Source organism: Bubalus kerabau, chromosome 1 (genome assembly GCF_029407905.1).
Source record: "Bubalus kerabau isolate K-KA32 ecotype Philippines breed swamp buffalo chromosome 1, PCC_UOA_SB_1v2, whole genome shotgun sequence".
In the NCBI taxonomy this organism is placed as follows: domain Eukaryota; kingdom Metazoa; phylum Chordata; class Mammalia; order Artiodactyla; family Bovidae; genus Bubalus; species Bubalus kerabau.
The window spans coordinates 9,958,812-9,972,922 of NC_073624.1; the positions used below are offsets into that span (position 1 = coordinate 9,958,812).

The window sequence follows — 14,111 nt, forward strand, 5'->3', positions numbered from 1 at the left end:
GGTCGGGAAGATCCCCTGGAGAAGGAAATGGCATCCCACTCCAGTACTCTTGCCTGGAAAATTCCATGGATGGCGGAGCTTGGTAGGCTACAGTCCATGGGATCGCAGTCGGACAGGACTAAGCAGCTTCACTGACTCTAGTACAATCCCAGTGTGTATGACCACCATCCCTGTCTAGTTCCAAAACATTTTCATCACCCAGAAGAAAACCCTGCACCTGTTAAGCAGGGTAGCCTGCCCTGTGGCCTGTCCTACTTCCCCCTGCCCCCAGTCCCTGGCAGCCACCAGTCTAACCTTTGTCTCCGTGGGTTCCCCTGTTCTGGGCATTTCATATACTGGAATCAGACAGTGTTTGCGCTCTGGAGTGTGGCTGATCCACCGTGCACCGTGTTTGTGAGGTTCGTCAGCGTCGCAGCCTGTGTCGGTCCCCTGTTCGTTTTTAGGGACAGGCAGAGTGGCGGTCCACGCCTGCACTGATGGGCTCTCGGGTGTCTCCACCTTCTGGCCTTTGTCAGCGGTGCTGCTCCTTGCCCTCTGCTAAGGGAGGGTTCGGGTGCAGAGAGCCACCCCCGCAGCCGTCGTGCTGGCTCCCCCTGCCTGGGGCGTCCCTGGGCGCCTGCCCCACCTCGTGGCTGATTTCTGGCGCTGGACGTTGTGGTCCTTTGCTGCTGCGCAAGGTCCTTGCTTGGCCTCCCGGCAGTCACGTTTCTGAAGGTGTACCCTTGGGAGTGGCCTGGTTTGGCCGAGGGTCTGTGTGTGTTCAGCTTTACCAGACAGAGACCAATCTGGCCTCCAAAGTGGTTGAGCCAACTTACACTCCAGTCTTTTTTCTCGTGTGATCTTCTGCTCTACTTGGGACTTGTGGTGCGTGGCATGAGCTATGTTGTCTTTCCTCAGATTGCCAGCTTTTCCAGGCATGTTTGTTGTGGAGCCCCATCTCGGGCATCCCTGGTTTGAGGTCCTGGCTTTATCCTGCCCTCCCTTCTTCCAGTGGCTGTCTCCTCCTCCGGACTTTCTGTGTTGTCTCTGTGCTGAGACTACACCGTTTAGAGATGGCAGCTCTAGTCCCCCTTGGCCCCCAGCAGGAGCCGGCCTCTCAGCTTAGCCCCCAGCCCTCCAGCTCAGCCTGCCCGTGGCTGCAGCTGGGGAAGCTGAGGCCCGGCACAGCTTGGGTTGGGATCTTTCTCGAGACGGCCCTGCGCCTCTGCCTGTTCCCCTCCTCGGCTCCATGCCCCACTGACGGCGCTTCTCTCCAGGGAGTCCTCAGTGGCTCCACTCTGCAGGACACAGCTCCCTTGAGTGGTCTGGGAATGTTTTTTGGCCCTGCCCTGACCCCCTCCCATCTGGTTGCCTGCTGCCCCAGCCTCCAGTTCTCTGCATGGTCCGCAGCCCTTCCCTCCTTCCACCAGCACGTGCTGCAGTTCTGGTTCTCCCTTCCTGCCCAGGCTGGGTCAGGGGCCTGCTCTGTGCTCCTCAGTCCCTCTGCTTCCCCTGGATACAGCCTGGGGTCTCCGCCACCTTTCCAGCCTCTTCCCAAGGGACACTGAGCTGCTCAGGGGCAGACATGGAGTGGTCCTGGCCTGGGGCTGCCTGGCCAGCTGAGTGTGACCCGGGTCCCTCTGCCCTTACAGGTGCCAATATCGCCTCTGGTGAAGAAGTCGCCATCAAGCTGGAGTGTGTGAAGACGAAGCACCCCCAGCTGCACATCGAGAGCAAATTCTACAAGATGATGCAGGGGGGAGGTGAGGGCCGGAGGGGCGGTGGGTGTGGGGGTGGGAGCTCTGCACCTGTGCCTTGCGCACTTGCATGGGGAGGGGCCCAGGGACCGGTGGGCTGGGGAGTGACGGCGCCTGACTGCCCTGCCTCCACACAGTGGGGATCCCATCCATCAAGTGGTGCGGGGCTGAGGGGGACTACAACGTGATGGTCATGGAGCTGCTGGGGCCCAGCCTCGAGGACCTCTTCAACTTCTGCTCCCGCAAGTTCAGCCTCAAGACTGTGCTGCTCCTGGCCGACCAGATGGTGAGTCCCCCAAGTCCTCCCTCAGGCCGGGGGCCACTGGGTACCCTGCTGGAGGATGCTGGAGCAGGAAGCAGTGACAGCGACCTGGGACTGGGACCACGGGACCTTGACCATCAGCCATGGCTGGGGGGTGGGTATTAAAACATAGACTGCCAGTTTCCGCTCCAGATCTGCTCAGCTGGGCTCCCACGGAAGGCCTGGGACTCTGCCCTTGGGTGACTGTAAAGCCTGCGGTCACCCAGACCTTAGGCCTGTTCCCATGCAGTGGCCATAGGTGAGCTGCTGGGCCTTGTCTCCTCAGGAGTGGCTCCCCTTTGTGGGGTCACCTGGGACACCCCCTGGCCCCAGTGCCCATGGACGAACATTTCTTGCGTCCTCAATCCTTTTATAAATTCAAGGAAGGAAAAAAAAAAAAGTAAAGCACAGGATCCTGGCCCTGGGGGACTTTCCTGGTGGTCTAGTGGTTAAGACTGCTTTCAACGCAGGAGGCACAGGTTCAATCCCGGGTCAGGGAACGAAGATCCCACAATACTGCATGGCACAGCAAAAAAAAAAAAAAAAAAAAAAATCCTGGCCCTGGAATGGAACGTGGAGATCTTGTTCCCCAGGGTCTGTGTCTGTGTCTGCCCTGCAGAAAGTCCGCAGACATCCTCCAATTTTAGGCTAAATGTGTGTGTGCAGAGAGGGTTGTCAGATTCTCACAGGACGTGAAACTCAAAAAAGTCTAGGTTTTTTGAGTTTAGGAAATATTCAGAAGCTTGAGGCCCAGGGAGGGGGCCAACGTGCCAGAAGACAGATTGTGTGCATATTTATTAACATGTGTTTCTAACACGTTGTTGAAAGGAAGGTCCTCTGTGTCTCCCTGACTTTGGTATCCTCCAGAAGCCAGGGGTTAAATCCTGCCTGTGTGCTTCATCTCTGTCACCCCTACCTACCAAGTTTAGGGTTCCATGTGCTCCTGTTCTCCCCGGTCTGGTTGGCAGAACAACCTCTGAAATGCCTCTCTGGTTCCTTGAGGGCCTCTTCTGTACCCAGAGGGTGTAGGGCTAGGCAGATGAGGCCTGAATGCCTTTCTGGGCTTCCTTTCTAGAGCTTGCCATTCACTTTCCTGCCTTGCTTTCTTTCCTGTGTCACAGCAAACCTGACGAACCCCTCCATCAGAGTTTCTTTCTACTGTCGCTTCCTCCAGGAAGCCTTCCCTGACCAGCCCCTTTGAAATCATCATACATGGTGGCTGCAGACTGATCTTACTCCCTTGCTCGTGGCAGGGGTCCCCATCCATTGGCAGGGACCACGCATGTGTTTTCCATTTGTAGGGCCCCAGCCCCCAGTCCAGGCCTGGCTCCGAGCATCTGGCGAGGCCTGCTCCCCCTGCCTTAGCACTTGCTGAGTGACTCGCTCTCCCCTCTCCCAGATCAGCCGCATTGAGTACATCCACTCCAAGAACTTCATCCACCGGGACGTCAAGCCTGACAACTTCCTCATGGGGCTGGGGAAAAAGGGCAACTTGGTGTACATCATTGACTTCGGCCTGGCCAAGAAGTACCGGGACGCCCGCACCCACCAGCACATCCCCTACCGGGAAAACAAGAACTTGACTGGCACTGCCCGCTACGCCTCCATCAACACCCACCTGGGCATCGGTGAGTGCGCAAGGCCTGGGAGCAGAGGGTACCTATGGGCTGCCTGCCGGGACCTTGGCTTCCTTCTGCAGCCTGGGTTTATTCCTGGGCTGGTCACACAGGCAGGTCTTCTCCTTCGCAAGAAGCACTCTTTATCTCATGCCTCAGTCATCCCCACAGCAGCCTTGGTGGGCGGGGACGTGTCCCCATTTTTACAGCTGGGAATTGCAGGCTCACCGTGAGACACAGGCACTTAAGGTCGTGCCGCTTAGCAGGCGCTGACGTCAGGTCTGACCCAGCCCTGTCTGATGCCACTGCTTGTGCCTGATCCGCAGGGTGGGCTGGGCAGGGAGGCCCCGGGGTGCCTACTGCATAGGGGCTAAATGAATGAGAGCCTGAGCTGGAGACACTAGGCCTAGGTTGAGTGAGCAAAGCCCAGCCTCAGGCCCCTGCTCTGTAGGAGGGGTAATAGTGCAGCAAGCCAGCATGTGGTGGGGTGGGGTGGGCTCGTGCTGAGTGCACAGGGAGGGCTGTTCACCCCAATCAAAGAGCAGGTCCTGGAGAAAGGGGTCCTGGCCCCCTCAGCCAGGAGCCCAGGCGGACCCTGCCCCTCACCTTGTCCTTGACTCTGCAGAGCAAAGCCGTCGAGACGACCTGGAGAGTCTGGGCTACGTTCTCATGTACTTCAACCTGGGCTCCCTGCCCTGGCAGGGCCTCAAAGCGGCCACCAAGCGCCAGAAGTACGAGCGGATCAGCGAGAAGAAGATGTCAACGCCCATCGAGGTCCTCTGCAAAGGCTACCCCTGTGAGTAGCCCGCTGGGGCAGAGTGCTTAGCCTGCGGTCCCCAAGGCCCCTTCTGAGGGCCCAGCGAGGCCGCACAGAGCCCGTATTGGGCCCCCACTGCCCGGCACCACAACATCCGTCACTCATAGCTCTGTTGTTGTCCTCAGCCCACACTCCTGCCTCTCCTCGCAAGGGCTGAGTGTCGAGACCAACACTGGACCTTCCTTGACACCAGCTGGGTGTCCTACATTTTAACTCACTTCCGACACTACCTCCCTGGAGGAAGCGTTAGACCCTGCAGTTAAGGGCTCAATCCTATGAGGCTGTTACTGCCACACTTCAGATGCCAATCACGAGTCCAGGTTGCTACCTGTGCTCCTGATCAATTGGCTATAAATCTGAGGTTTCCCTCTTTGGATTCGATTAATTTGGGTCACCAAAGTCAGGGAAATACGTTTTAACCAGTTTATGAAAGAATGTGATAAAGGATACCAACAAGCAGCCAGTTGAAGAGAGACATGTAGAGTGAGGTCTGAGAGGGTCCTGAATGCAGGAGCTTCTCTCTTGAGTGGAGTTGGGGATGTGGTCACCAACCAGGAAGCCCTCCAGAGCCCATGCTGTTTCGATATTTATGGAGGCTTCATCCCATCGGCATGGTGACCATGAACTCCGTTCCCAGCCCCGCTCCCTTCTCTAGGGAAGCGGGTAGGGGTGGGCCCCGGGAGTTCCAAGCTTCTGATCATGGCTTGGTCTTTCTGCTGACCTGCTGCCATCCGGGAGCCACCTGGAGTCTCCTCCATTGAGGTCTGGACAGGATGCTCCTTGCGCTCTCACCACTTAGGAAATTACGCGGGCCTTAGGAGCCCCGGGAGAGGAACCTGTGTGTGTGTATGTGTGTTCTGTCGTCTCACAAGGGCCCTCTCTCGCCTCTGATTTTCAGAGGAAGAAACCCAAGTTTTTCTCCTGTGGCTTAGAATTTCCATCGGGTTCTTGACTGTCTTTGGGGCTCACGGATCGTGGTAGAGAGGACGTCATCTTGACCTCTCATAGGTCCGGAGCATCTGTAGGGGCGGGGGCTGGGTAGGACAGTGCCATCTGGGGGGCCCTGGGAGCGCAGGCCTCACGACAGCACCCTCTGTCCCCCTGCCCCCCGCACCAGCCGAGTTCTCCACATACCTCAACTTCTGCCGTTCGCTGCGGTTCGACGACAAGCCCGACTACTCCTACCTGCGCCAGCTCTTCCGCAACCTCTTCCACCGGCAGGGCTTCTCCTACGACTACGTCTTCGACTGGAACATGCTCAAATTCGTGAGTCTCCTGAAGGCCGAGGCGGGCATGGGGGACTGGACCGGGAAGGCCAGCGTGACCCTGTGGTGGGCGGGGCTCCCGGAAGCAGGGAGCTACGAGCTGGACGGCGCACGTGACCCCCACTCCAGCCTCATCCGTGCGGACAGCCTGTGCTGCCGCGGTCAGCGGGGCCCAGGTGGGGCGCCGCCTCCCAGCGGACCCAAGAGGGCCCACCTGGGCCTCCCGTCCGTCCTGGACACCTGGGTGAGCGGGGCCCAGATGGCACTGGTGGGCCCCCCCACTGTCTTGATCCTGGCCTGCAGCGTCTTGCTCTTGGTGTCCTGCACGTGCCAGCTGGCGGCCTTCGCTGAGTCCCCCTTGGCCAGCCTGGACCCCTTCATTGTGGCTTCCTTCTCCCTGGTTGTGGCACCCTGGGTCTTGCTAGGCACCTCTCTTTTCTCTCTCTCTCTTAAGAGTCGTGGGGGTGGGGTGGGGAGAAGTGTTCGTCCACTGGGCCTGGGACTCCGGAATCTGTGACATCCTGTGTCTTGTTTCACGTCTCTTCTGGAGAAGGGGGCTTCCTCGAGCCAGGCTCAGCCCCGCGACAGCGAAGCTGTTGCACTGCCCAGCCCCCGCCCCTGTCCCTGTGCTGGGCCGGCGAACCCACCTGTGTACTGGTAAGCGCCTCCAGGATCTGACTTCTCCGAGACTTACCGCTTGGCGGGGTGGGGGAGCCCAAGAGGCTGAGCCTCTGCTGTGCTCTCTCTGTCCCTTCCAGGTGCCCGGTGCCCCTGGGCACCCAGGACCCTCCACATAGGCCCATGGAGGAGGTGGAGGAGCTGCCCCCCCAAAACTACTGGCCTGTGGTCTGGGCTGCGGGGCCCCAGTTCTGACATCACCAGGTGTGCCCAAGCCCATCGGGGCCAGGCCCGAGGAGACACCCCTTGACGTGGTGGGGGTAGAATGGAGAGGGCGTGCAGAGAAGGCCCTGCTGTGAGATTCTTGGGGACGAATCAGCTGCCTGATGAACAGAGCCTGAAGGAGACACCATGTTCCTTGCCCTGGAGGGCCTGGTGGCAGTGGACCCCAGGAACAGCCTTGGCCAGACCCCGCCGGCAGCCTCTGTATTGAACCTGAACTCATTAAACGCCCCTACCTGGAGTGCATGTCCTCCTGACTGCCTCTTTTCTTGGCGGGCACCCTTTTGCCGGATGCTCAGGACGAGGCCTTGTTCTCCAGGACCCTGGGATCGGCGCTTGGTCTCTGATCGGCGCTCTCTCTGACTCTCAGACAGTGGCCTAAGGAGCGGGGCGGAGATTGGGCGGAGGATGAAAATGTCCCACAGGCTGGAGGGCCCCAAGGGTGGGAGATGGGCAGTGGCAGCCATCACCGCAGACCTTCTGGCTAGGAGCACGGCTCTCACCCCAGGGTGCTGCTTAGGTCACTGTGCCCACCCTTTCATCTATGTACAGAGGTATTCATGAGTCTGGTTCAGGGCCGAGTTTGGCCCTTCCTCTCGGTACAGCTCCGAGAATGGATTTTGCAAAGTCTGGGCCTATGCCCGCCAATGTAGTAGCCACTGGCTACATGTGGCTAATTTTTCATTAAAGTTAATTAAAGCTGAAAATGTACTTCCTCAGATCGTTTGCCATATTTAAAGTTCTCAGGAGCCACAGGTGGCCAGCTAGTGGCTGCCACACCTGTCAAGGTGGATGTTAACACATCCGTCATCGCAGAAAGTCCAGGGGCGCCTGCAGCTCCAGATGGCTCCTCATAGAGCCTCTCATGGGACCACCCAGCCTACAAGATCTCACCTCAAGCCAGGCGGAAGCACTCTCCACCCTTTGCTGGCACCCTGACCCCTTCCTGGAGTTCCCATCGAGACAGGCCCTGGAAGCAAAAGCTGAGCAGAGGTGCCAACCTCCCACTCCGATCTCCGACTTGAGGGCCATTGGACTGGATATGACCGCTATGGTGAGCTTGACCACCTCCAGCTGCCCCTGGCGGAAGTATCTGTGGACACGCCCTGGGGACCTTCCACGTTTTCACCTCAAGGCTAAGCTCCTCCCACAACACCCCTCCTGTCCTGCCTACAAGAAGCCTTCACCAGCACCTACCAGCAGACCAGACACCATGCTGGGCACCGAGGGCTGCAAACTCTTCGATGGAAAGGATCCTGTCCTTGACTGAGAACTTCTCTCCTTGGAGGGGCCACGCCGTATTGTTCAGCGTCAGGGCCCCGGAGTCCCTGGATACCTGGAGCCTGGGATGCTGCACAGAGCCACTGTATTCTGAAGTCCAACCAGCCAGCCAGGTGGAAGCTTGACACTGCCAAGGACAGGGGTCTGCACGACACGGGGGAAGGCTCATGTGACTTGGACGTTGACCTTTTGTGTCTTCTTGTGGGCAAATAAAAGCCGAGAGACCTCCCTGGTGTGCATTTCTTGAGGCATCACTCAGGTTGGATGGAAAATGGGATGAATGACTCAGCTCCTCCTGCTGCAGGGTCACTGTGGGCCCAAGTCTGTGGAGGGCGAGGGCTCCAGCCCTCTGCTCAGCCACAGCCCCTGGGCTGGGCACCTCTGGGGGAGTCACTTGACTTCACTGAGCCTCAGTGTCCCCCCACCAGAGAGTGAGTACAGACCTGCCTTGCAGGGTGGATGCGCCCCCTCCCCAAGGGATGTTTAATGAGTGGGCGTGGCAGCTCTCGTCACAGGTTTGGCCCTGCTTCTGGCTCAGTCGTTCTCTCTCCCCATCTGTTAACTGAGTGGATGGGAGCCCAGGATGAGGACCCGGGGTCAGGTGGTATCGCCCTGGTGCTTCCCGGCCTGCCTGGACAGGCTTGAGGGTGGGAGGACGGAGAGCATACATCTCTAGAATGTTCTGCCCGAGTCCTCTGGGAGCATGGAGAGCGGAGACTGGGACATAGCCCAGCTCTGCCCTGAGCTGTGCGGCCCCAGGCCTCCCAAGGCCTCTCTGGGTCCTGGTTCTTCCTGTAGGATCCAAGGATCCTCTGATCCCCCCACCGCTAGCTCCTGGAGTTGCTTTTAAGTCCAGAGCCAGCCCCCACCCCATCTCTGAAGGACAGTCAGGCATTCTCGGCCGGTTCTCCGGGAGAGACAGGGTTGTAGGAGCCTGTGGCCCATGAGCAGGCCGCCTCCGCCCTCCCAACTCAGCCTGCAGCTCTCTCCTCCACAGATGCGGCCCCCCTCATGCCAGCCCCCTGCCCTTCCCTGTGGACGACCCCAGGACCAACTAGGTAACGCGGCCGCTGCCGCCCCCATGCCACGCTCCTCTCTCTGGGCCTTTCTCCTTTTCTCCTGCATTGGGGGTGGCAGTGGCTAGAGGGCAGAGCCCCCCAGGGGCTCACGCACCTCTTCCGTCCCCGTCTGCCTGCTGGGCCTCTTTCTTCCATGGGGCATCTAGTCCATGCCTTCTCCAGCTCCCATCCCAAGCAAGGCAGCATCTGTGTGGGTCCCTTGGGCCTCTTAGTTGTGAAACCATTGCCAGGCCCAGGGGAAGAGCAGCCCTTTGAAAAGATCCCCCTAACTGGGCCCTGAGAGGCCTGGTTTGAGTCCTGGCCCTGCCTTCAGCTCGCCTTGTAACTTTTCTCGGCCTCTGAGCACCTGCCCTGCTGTGTTTGGAAGCGTCAGGGAGCCAAGGGCCCTCTGTACATGGGGGCGGTGGGGAACCTAGGTTGGTTGGCCGTCCTGGGGCATCAGTCCTCCCAGCTCTGACTCCAGGCCCCACGAGACCAGGACAGAGCGACCTCCCTCTGCTCCCCAGGTCGAGCTTTCTCCTGGGCAGTCATGTGGCTTTGTTTTTTATCTGTGCAGCGTGATCAGGGGGCATCTCCGGGTCTCTCGGGCTGCCTGCTTTGTGGGGAGGCGGTGGGACCTGAGGGTTTCTGAGACACACACTCCCTGGCCTGCCTCCCCTGCTCTGACCCCGATGGAGTGCCGGATCCCGGAGCACCCCGACCCCGCAGGGTTGACCAGGGTTCTCATCTCATGCCCGCAGGGTGCAGCCCGAAACCCCGAGGACGTGGACCGGGAGCGGCGAGAACACGAGCGAGAGGAGAGGATGGGGCAGCTCCGGGGGTCGGCAACCCGGGCCCTGCCCCCTGGCCCACCCACGGGGGCCGCTGCCAACCGGCTCCGCAGTGCAGCCGAGCCTGTGGCTTCCACCCCTGCCTCCCGTATCCAGCAAGCTGGTGAGCGGGCACCTTGGGCAGCGGCCGGGGGTCTCCAGGGTGGGGGGTGCAGGGCAACCAGGGGCCTGGGTGCTGAGGGCAGCTTCTCTCTCCCTCCTCCCCCCACCCCGACCCCCCGCCTTGCCTTCCAGGCAATACTTCTCCCAGAGCGATCTCACGGGTCGACAGAGAGAGGAAGGTGAGCATGAGGCTACACAGGGGCGCGCCTGCCAACGTCTCGTCCTCCGACCTCACTGGGCGGCAAGAGGTCTCCCGGATTTCAGCCTCACAGGTGAGCTGCCCTTGCCCCCAGCCCCTTCTGGGCCTCATCACTGCCCCAGCAAGGTGGTGGGAGTCAGGACCCAGCCCTCTGCCAGGGTCCCCAGCCCGGGTGGGTGGCAGGGAGCTCACAGCGGAGGGGCTCGTGGTCCCTGCCATCAGCATGCCCCCGCTGTCCCCAGTCAGCACAGGATGGAGGGGTGGTCGGACCGCATCGGGTGGCCCCCACAGAGGGGCTGTGTGTGGACTAGCAAAGTGGGGAAGGGAGGATCCCAGGGGAAGGGGTCTGGCAGAGGTGGGCGGGAGAGCCGCTCTGGGCCTCCAGAGGCGGTGGTGGCACCCCAGTAGGACAGGTTGAGAGCTGGGAAGCCCATGGCCTTGAGCAGCTGCTGGGCCTCCCGGGGCAGCGTGCTTGTCTACAAGATGTGAACATCTGGGGTGCTTGAGATCACACACCCACTCCTTCCCTTGCATGAGAGGCCTGGCAGGGTAGAACTCCGCAGTGGGGAGAGACTTGCCCAGTTATCCTGCCAGCAGCTCAGCCCCTCCCACCCTTCTGCCTCCCTTCCCCCCAGACAAGCGTGCCATTTGACCACCTTGGGAAGTGAGGAGGAGCCCCCATCGGACCAGTATTTGCTTAGGTGAGTCGACGTCTGCTGCAGTCGCAGCCCAGCCGGGTCTGGACCCCCATGGTCCCTGGAAGAACCCCTGGTTGTGCTCTGAGCAGGCCTGGCCCACACCAGCTAATTTCTGCCGGAAAGCCCTCTCTTTGTGTGGGGCCGGCTTTCCATCCCCATGCTGCCCTAACTGTTCTGGGAAGTTGGTAGCAGGGACGGAACCCAAGGGCCCACCCTGTGACCCTCCCCAGGGCTTTAGCCCTGGTCTCAGCCTCTGGGCAGTTATGCTTCATTCATGCAAACCACTTAGAGTAGAGCCTTGAAGTCAGGAGTTTACCTGTTCTCTGAGAAGGCCCTTGGTGACCTCCGCAGCCCCAGGGCTGGGAGGGTGGGGGGCGCCCTCTGGTCAGTATGAGCCTTGATGGGACCTGTGGTTGCATGAGGCTTTGAGGCGGGGTGTTACAGCTCAGCTCACTGGGGCCCCATCTGGAAGGCAGGTGTGGCAGGGACTAACTTGGGGGTGTGTGTGCGTGTGTGTGTGTGTGTGTGTGTGTGTGTGTGTGTGTGTTGGGGAGGGGTAGTCTGAGCTCCCTGGGGAATATGCATGTGGCTGGCAGCAGCTGACATTTCATGGGCTTGACCTCACACCAGCTGCGTGTGACCTGCTTTGTGGACGTGTATTCCGCAGGTAGCTTTGGGCCAGCATTCGGGCTTTACCTTTGTCAGCCTCATGCCCAGAAACCAGCCCCGTTCATGGCAGGGTTGGGTGTTTGTATAGCTAGGGGGTGGCTGTTCACCGAAATAGAGGACAGAAAGTGATTCTGTGTCTTTTCTGTGAAAATGGAGCACCTACTGTGACTCAGACAGTCAAGAATCCGCCTGCAGTGTGGGAGACCTGGGGTTCAATCCCTGCGTTGGGTAGATCCTCGAGGAGGGTATGGCCACCCACTCCAGTGTTCTTGCCTGGAGAATCCCCATGGATGGAGCAGCCTGGCAGGCTGCAGTCCATGGGGTCACAGTCGGATGTGACTGAGCGGCTGAGCACACTGTGTGCTGTAGAGGGACTGACTCGGAGCCTTGGGGCCAGGGAGACCGGAGCAGAAGGTGGCTGGCGGGTGGGTGACCGGGGCAGATGCCCACCTTATCTGTCTTCTCTCTCCCCCTTTCTAGTGTCTTCACTGTATTTTCTTTAAAAAAAAAAAACAAAAAAACAAAAACAAAAAGATGGGGAAAAGAAACCACTCAAAAGAACAAAAAGAAAAAAACCCAGCACAAAACCAACGATGGATTCTGTTTCGATTTTTTTTTTCTTTTTTTTTTTTTTTTTTAATTTGCCGATGGCAAGAAGATGGGATATCCTCAGCACAGAGAATCCTGTCCCTTCACGTTCCCCGCTGCCCACAACCTCCAGGCTGCCAGAGGCTCCCAGATACCAGGCTACGCTCACCGAATGCCACGGCCCCACCCAGCCACCACCTGACTTGGCTGGGAGGGACATTTCTGCACTGGAGCTGCAGCGGGTCCTCACAGGGCCTCGGGAGGTGGCCCGAGGCACTGGGAGGAATGGATCTGCTGGTCAGAGGCAGGTCCCGCTGGGTGTTCGTGAGCTGGGGACCTCAGGAGATGAGTGCAGTCCCCACCCCCCACCCTGAGATGAAGGTCACCAACTTTCTGTGTTGGGCTTTTGCCAGTGCCCCCTTGAGCGTGAGAGTCCCTTCTCTGCCTCCCCACAGAGACCTTGAGGAGTGGGGTGGTGAGGCGGTGGGGCTGAGAGTCCTTGTGGGCGTGTGTGTCTGTATCTCACCTCTGTCTCCCAGGACAGCAGGTGTCCTGCCCGCCTGCCAGGCCAATTTTTCTGTTCTTATGCCCCTGACAAGGACATGGGAGTTGGGCAGTGACCTCCATGTCCCTCAAGAAGGGCACAGACAGTCTTTGCCACCACCGACCCCTGAGACTGTCCTTGGCCTATGGTCCCCCTGGTGTAGGGACAGAATCCGTGGAGACTACTTCCAGAAAGCATCTGGCTCCTGGGTTATGAATTAATTCCCTGGTTCTGACACTCACCTGGGTTCCCCTTCCCAGTGTTCTGTCTCTGTCAGGAGGAGCCTGGGGTTCAGGGCTGGGCACTGGATTTATCCATCCCACCTAGTTAACCCTTTTTTTACTTTATTTTTGTTTGTTTTTTCTTTTTCCGTGTGTGTATTTCCTAATTTATTTACCTCTGTTTCCCCTTTTATTCTTTCTTCTTTTTTTTAATTAAAGAGCAAAGCTTTTTATTACTTTGTAATTTAAAAAACTGAAAAAAAAAATACTGAAGAACTTTGGGGGGAATTTTGTACTTTTTTCCTGTGTAAATATTGGACTTTTTTGAGCTTTATTGTGGTTGTTAATTTGAAGTAATAAAGTAGAAAAGGATAAAGTGACCTGGGAAGCCCTTGGTCCACCTCTTTGCTCTGGGGGCTTCTCCCCAGCAGACCTGGCACACCGGGTATGGCTGGGGACACTCGAGCAGCGCTTGGTACCTCCTTGGGGCTGTTTCAACCCTTTGCTTCAAACACTACACACAGGGACGTTCCTGGTGGTGCAGCGGTTAAGAACCGGCCTTGTGTGGGCTTCGTGGTGGCTCAGTGGTCGAGAATCAGCCTGCCAGTGCAGGAAACACAGGTTTGATCCCTGGTTCCAGGAAGATCTCACATACCAAGGAGCGGCTGAAACCTGTGCGCCGCAACTGTTGAGCCTGTGCTCTAGAGCCCAGGGGCTGAAGCTCTTGAAGCCTGAATACCTATAGAGCCCGTGCTCTGCCGCAAGAGAAGCCACCACGATGAGAACCCTATACACCACAACTAGAGAGAAGCCCGAACAGCAATGAAAACCCAGCACAGCCAAAAAGTGAATAAATAAAATCTGCCTTGCAATGCAGGGCACACGGGATCAATCCCTGGGTAGGGAACTAAGATCCCGCGTGCCACGGAGCCGAAAATACTGAAGCCCATGTGCTCTGGACCCTGTGTGCCACAACTTGGGAGCCCATGCACCGCATTAAAGATCCTGCGTACTGCAACTAAGCCCCGACACAGCCGGTCAAGTCAGTTCAGTCATTCAGTCGTATCCAACTCTTTGCGACCCCATGGACTGCAGCACGCCAGCCTTCCCTGTCCATCACCAACTCCCGGAGCTTGCTCAAACTCGTGTCATCATCGAGTCAGTGATGCCATCCAACCATCTCATCCTTTATTGTCCCCTTTTCCTCGTGCCTTCAATCTTTCCCAGCATCAGGGTCTTTTCCAGAGAGTCAGTTCTTCACATCA

General features: G+C 58.5%; 1 protein-coding gene across 10 annotated transcripts in view; it reads left to right on the plus strand.

The window, feature by feature from the left end:
• Window positions 1-13,224, plus strand: part of CSNK1E (casein kinase 1 epsilon) — a 37,133-nt gene extending 23,909 nt beyond the window's left edge. For 3 of the 10 annotated variants that reach the window (XM_055566872.1, XM_055566874.1, XM_055566873.1), the window contains exons 3-7: window positions 1,632-1,742; window positions 1,874-2,022; window positions 3,437-3,665; window positions 4,279-4,449; window positions 5,588-6,282. In XM_055566872.1, the coding sequence (XP_055422847.1) occupies window positions 1,632-1,742; window positions 1,874-2,022; window positions 3,437-3,665; window positions 4,279-4,449; window positions 5,588-6,252 (1,325 nt within the window). In that variant the 3' untranslated portion in view covers window positions 6,253-6,282. The other 7 variants (XM_055566881.1, XM_055566878.1, XM_055566875.1 and 4 more) reach the window with 7 other exon arrangements.
• The last annotated feature ends 887 nt before the right edge of the window (window positions 13,225-14,111 follow it).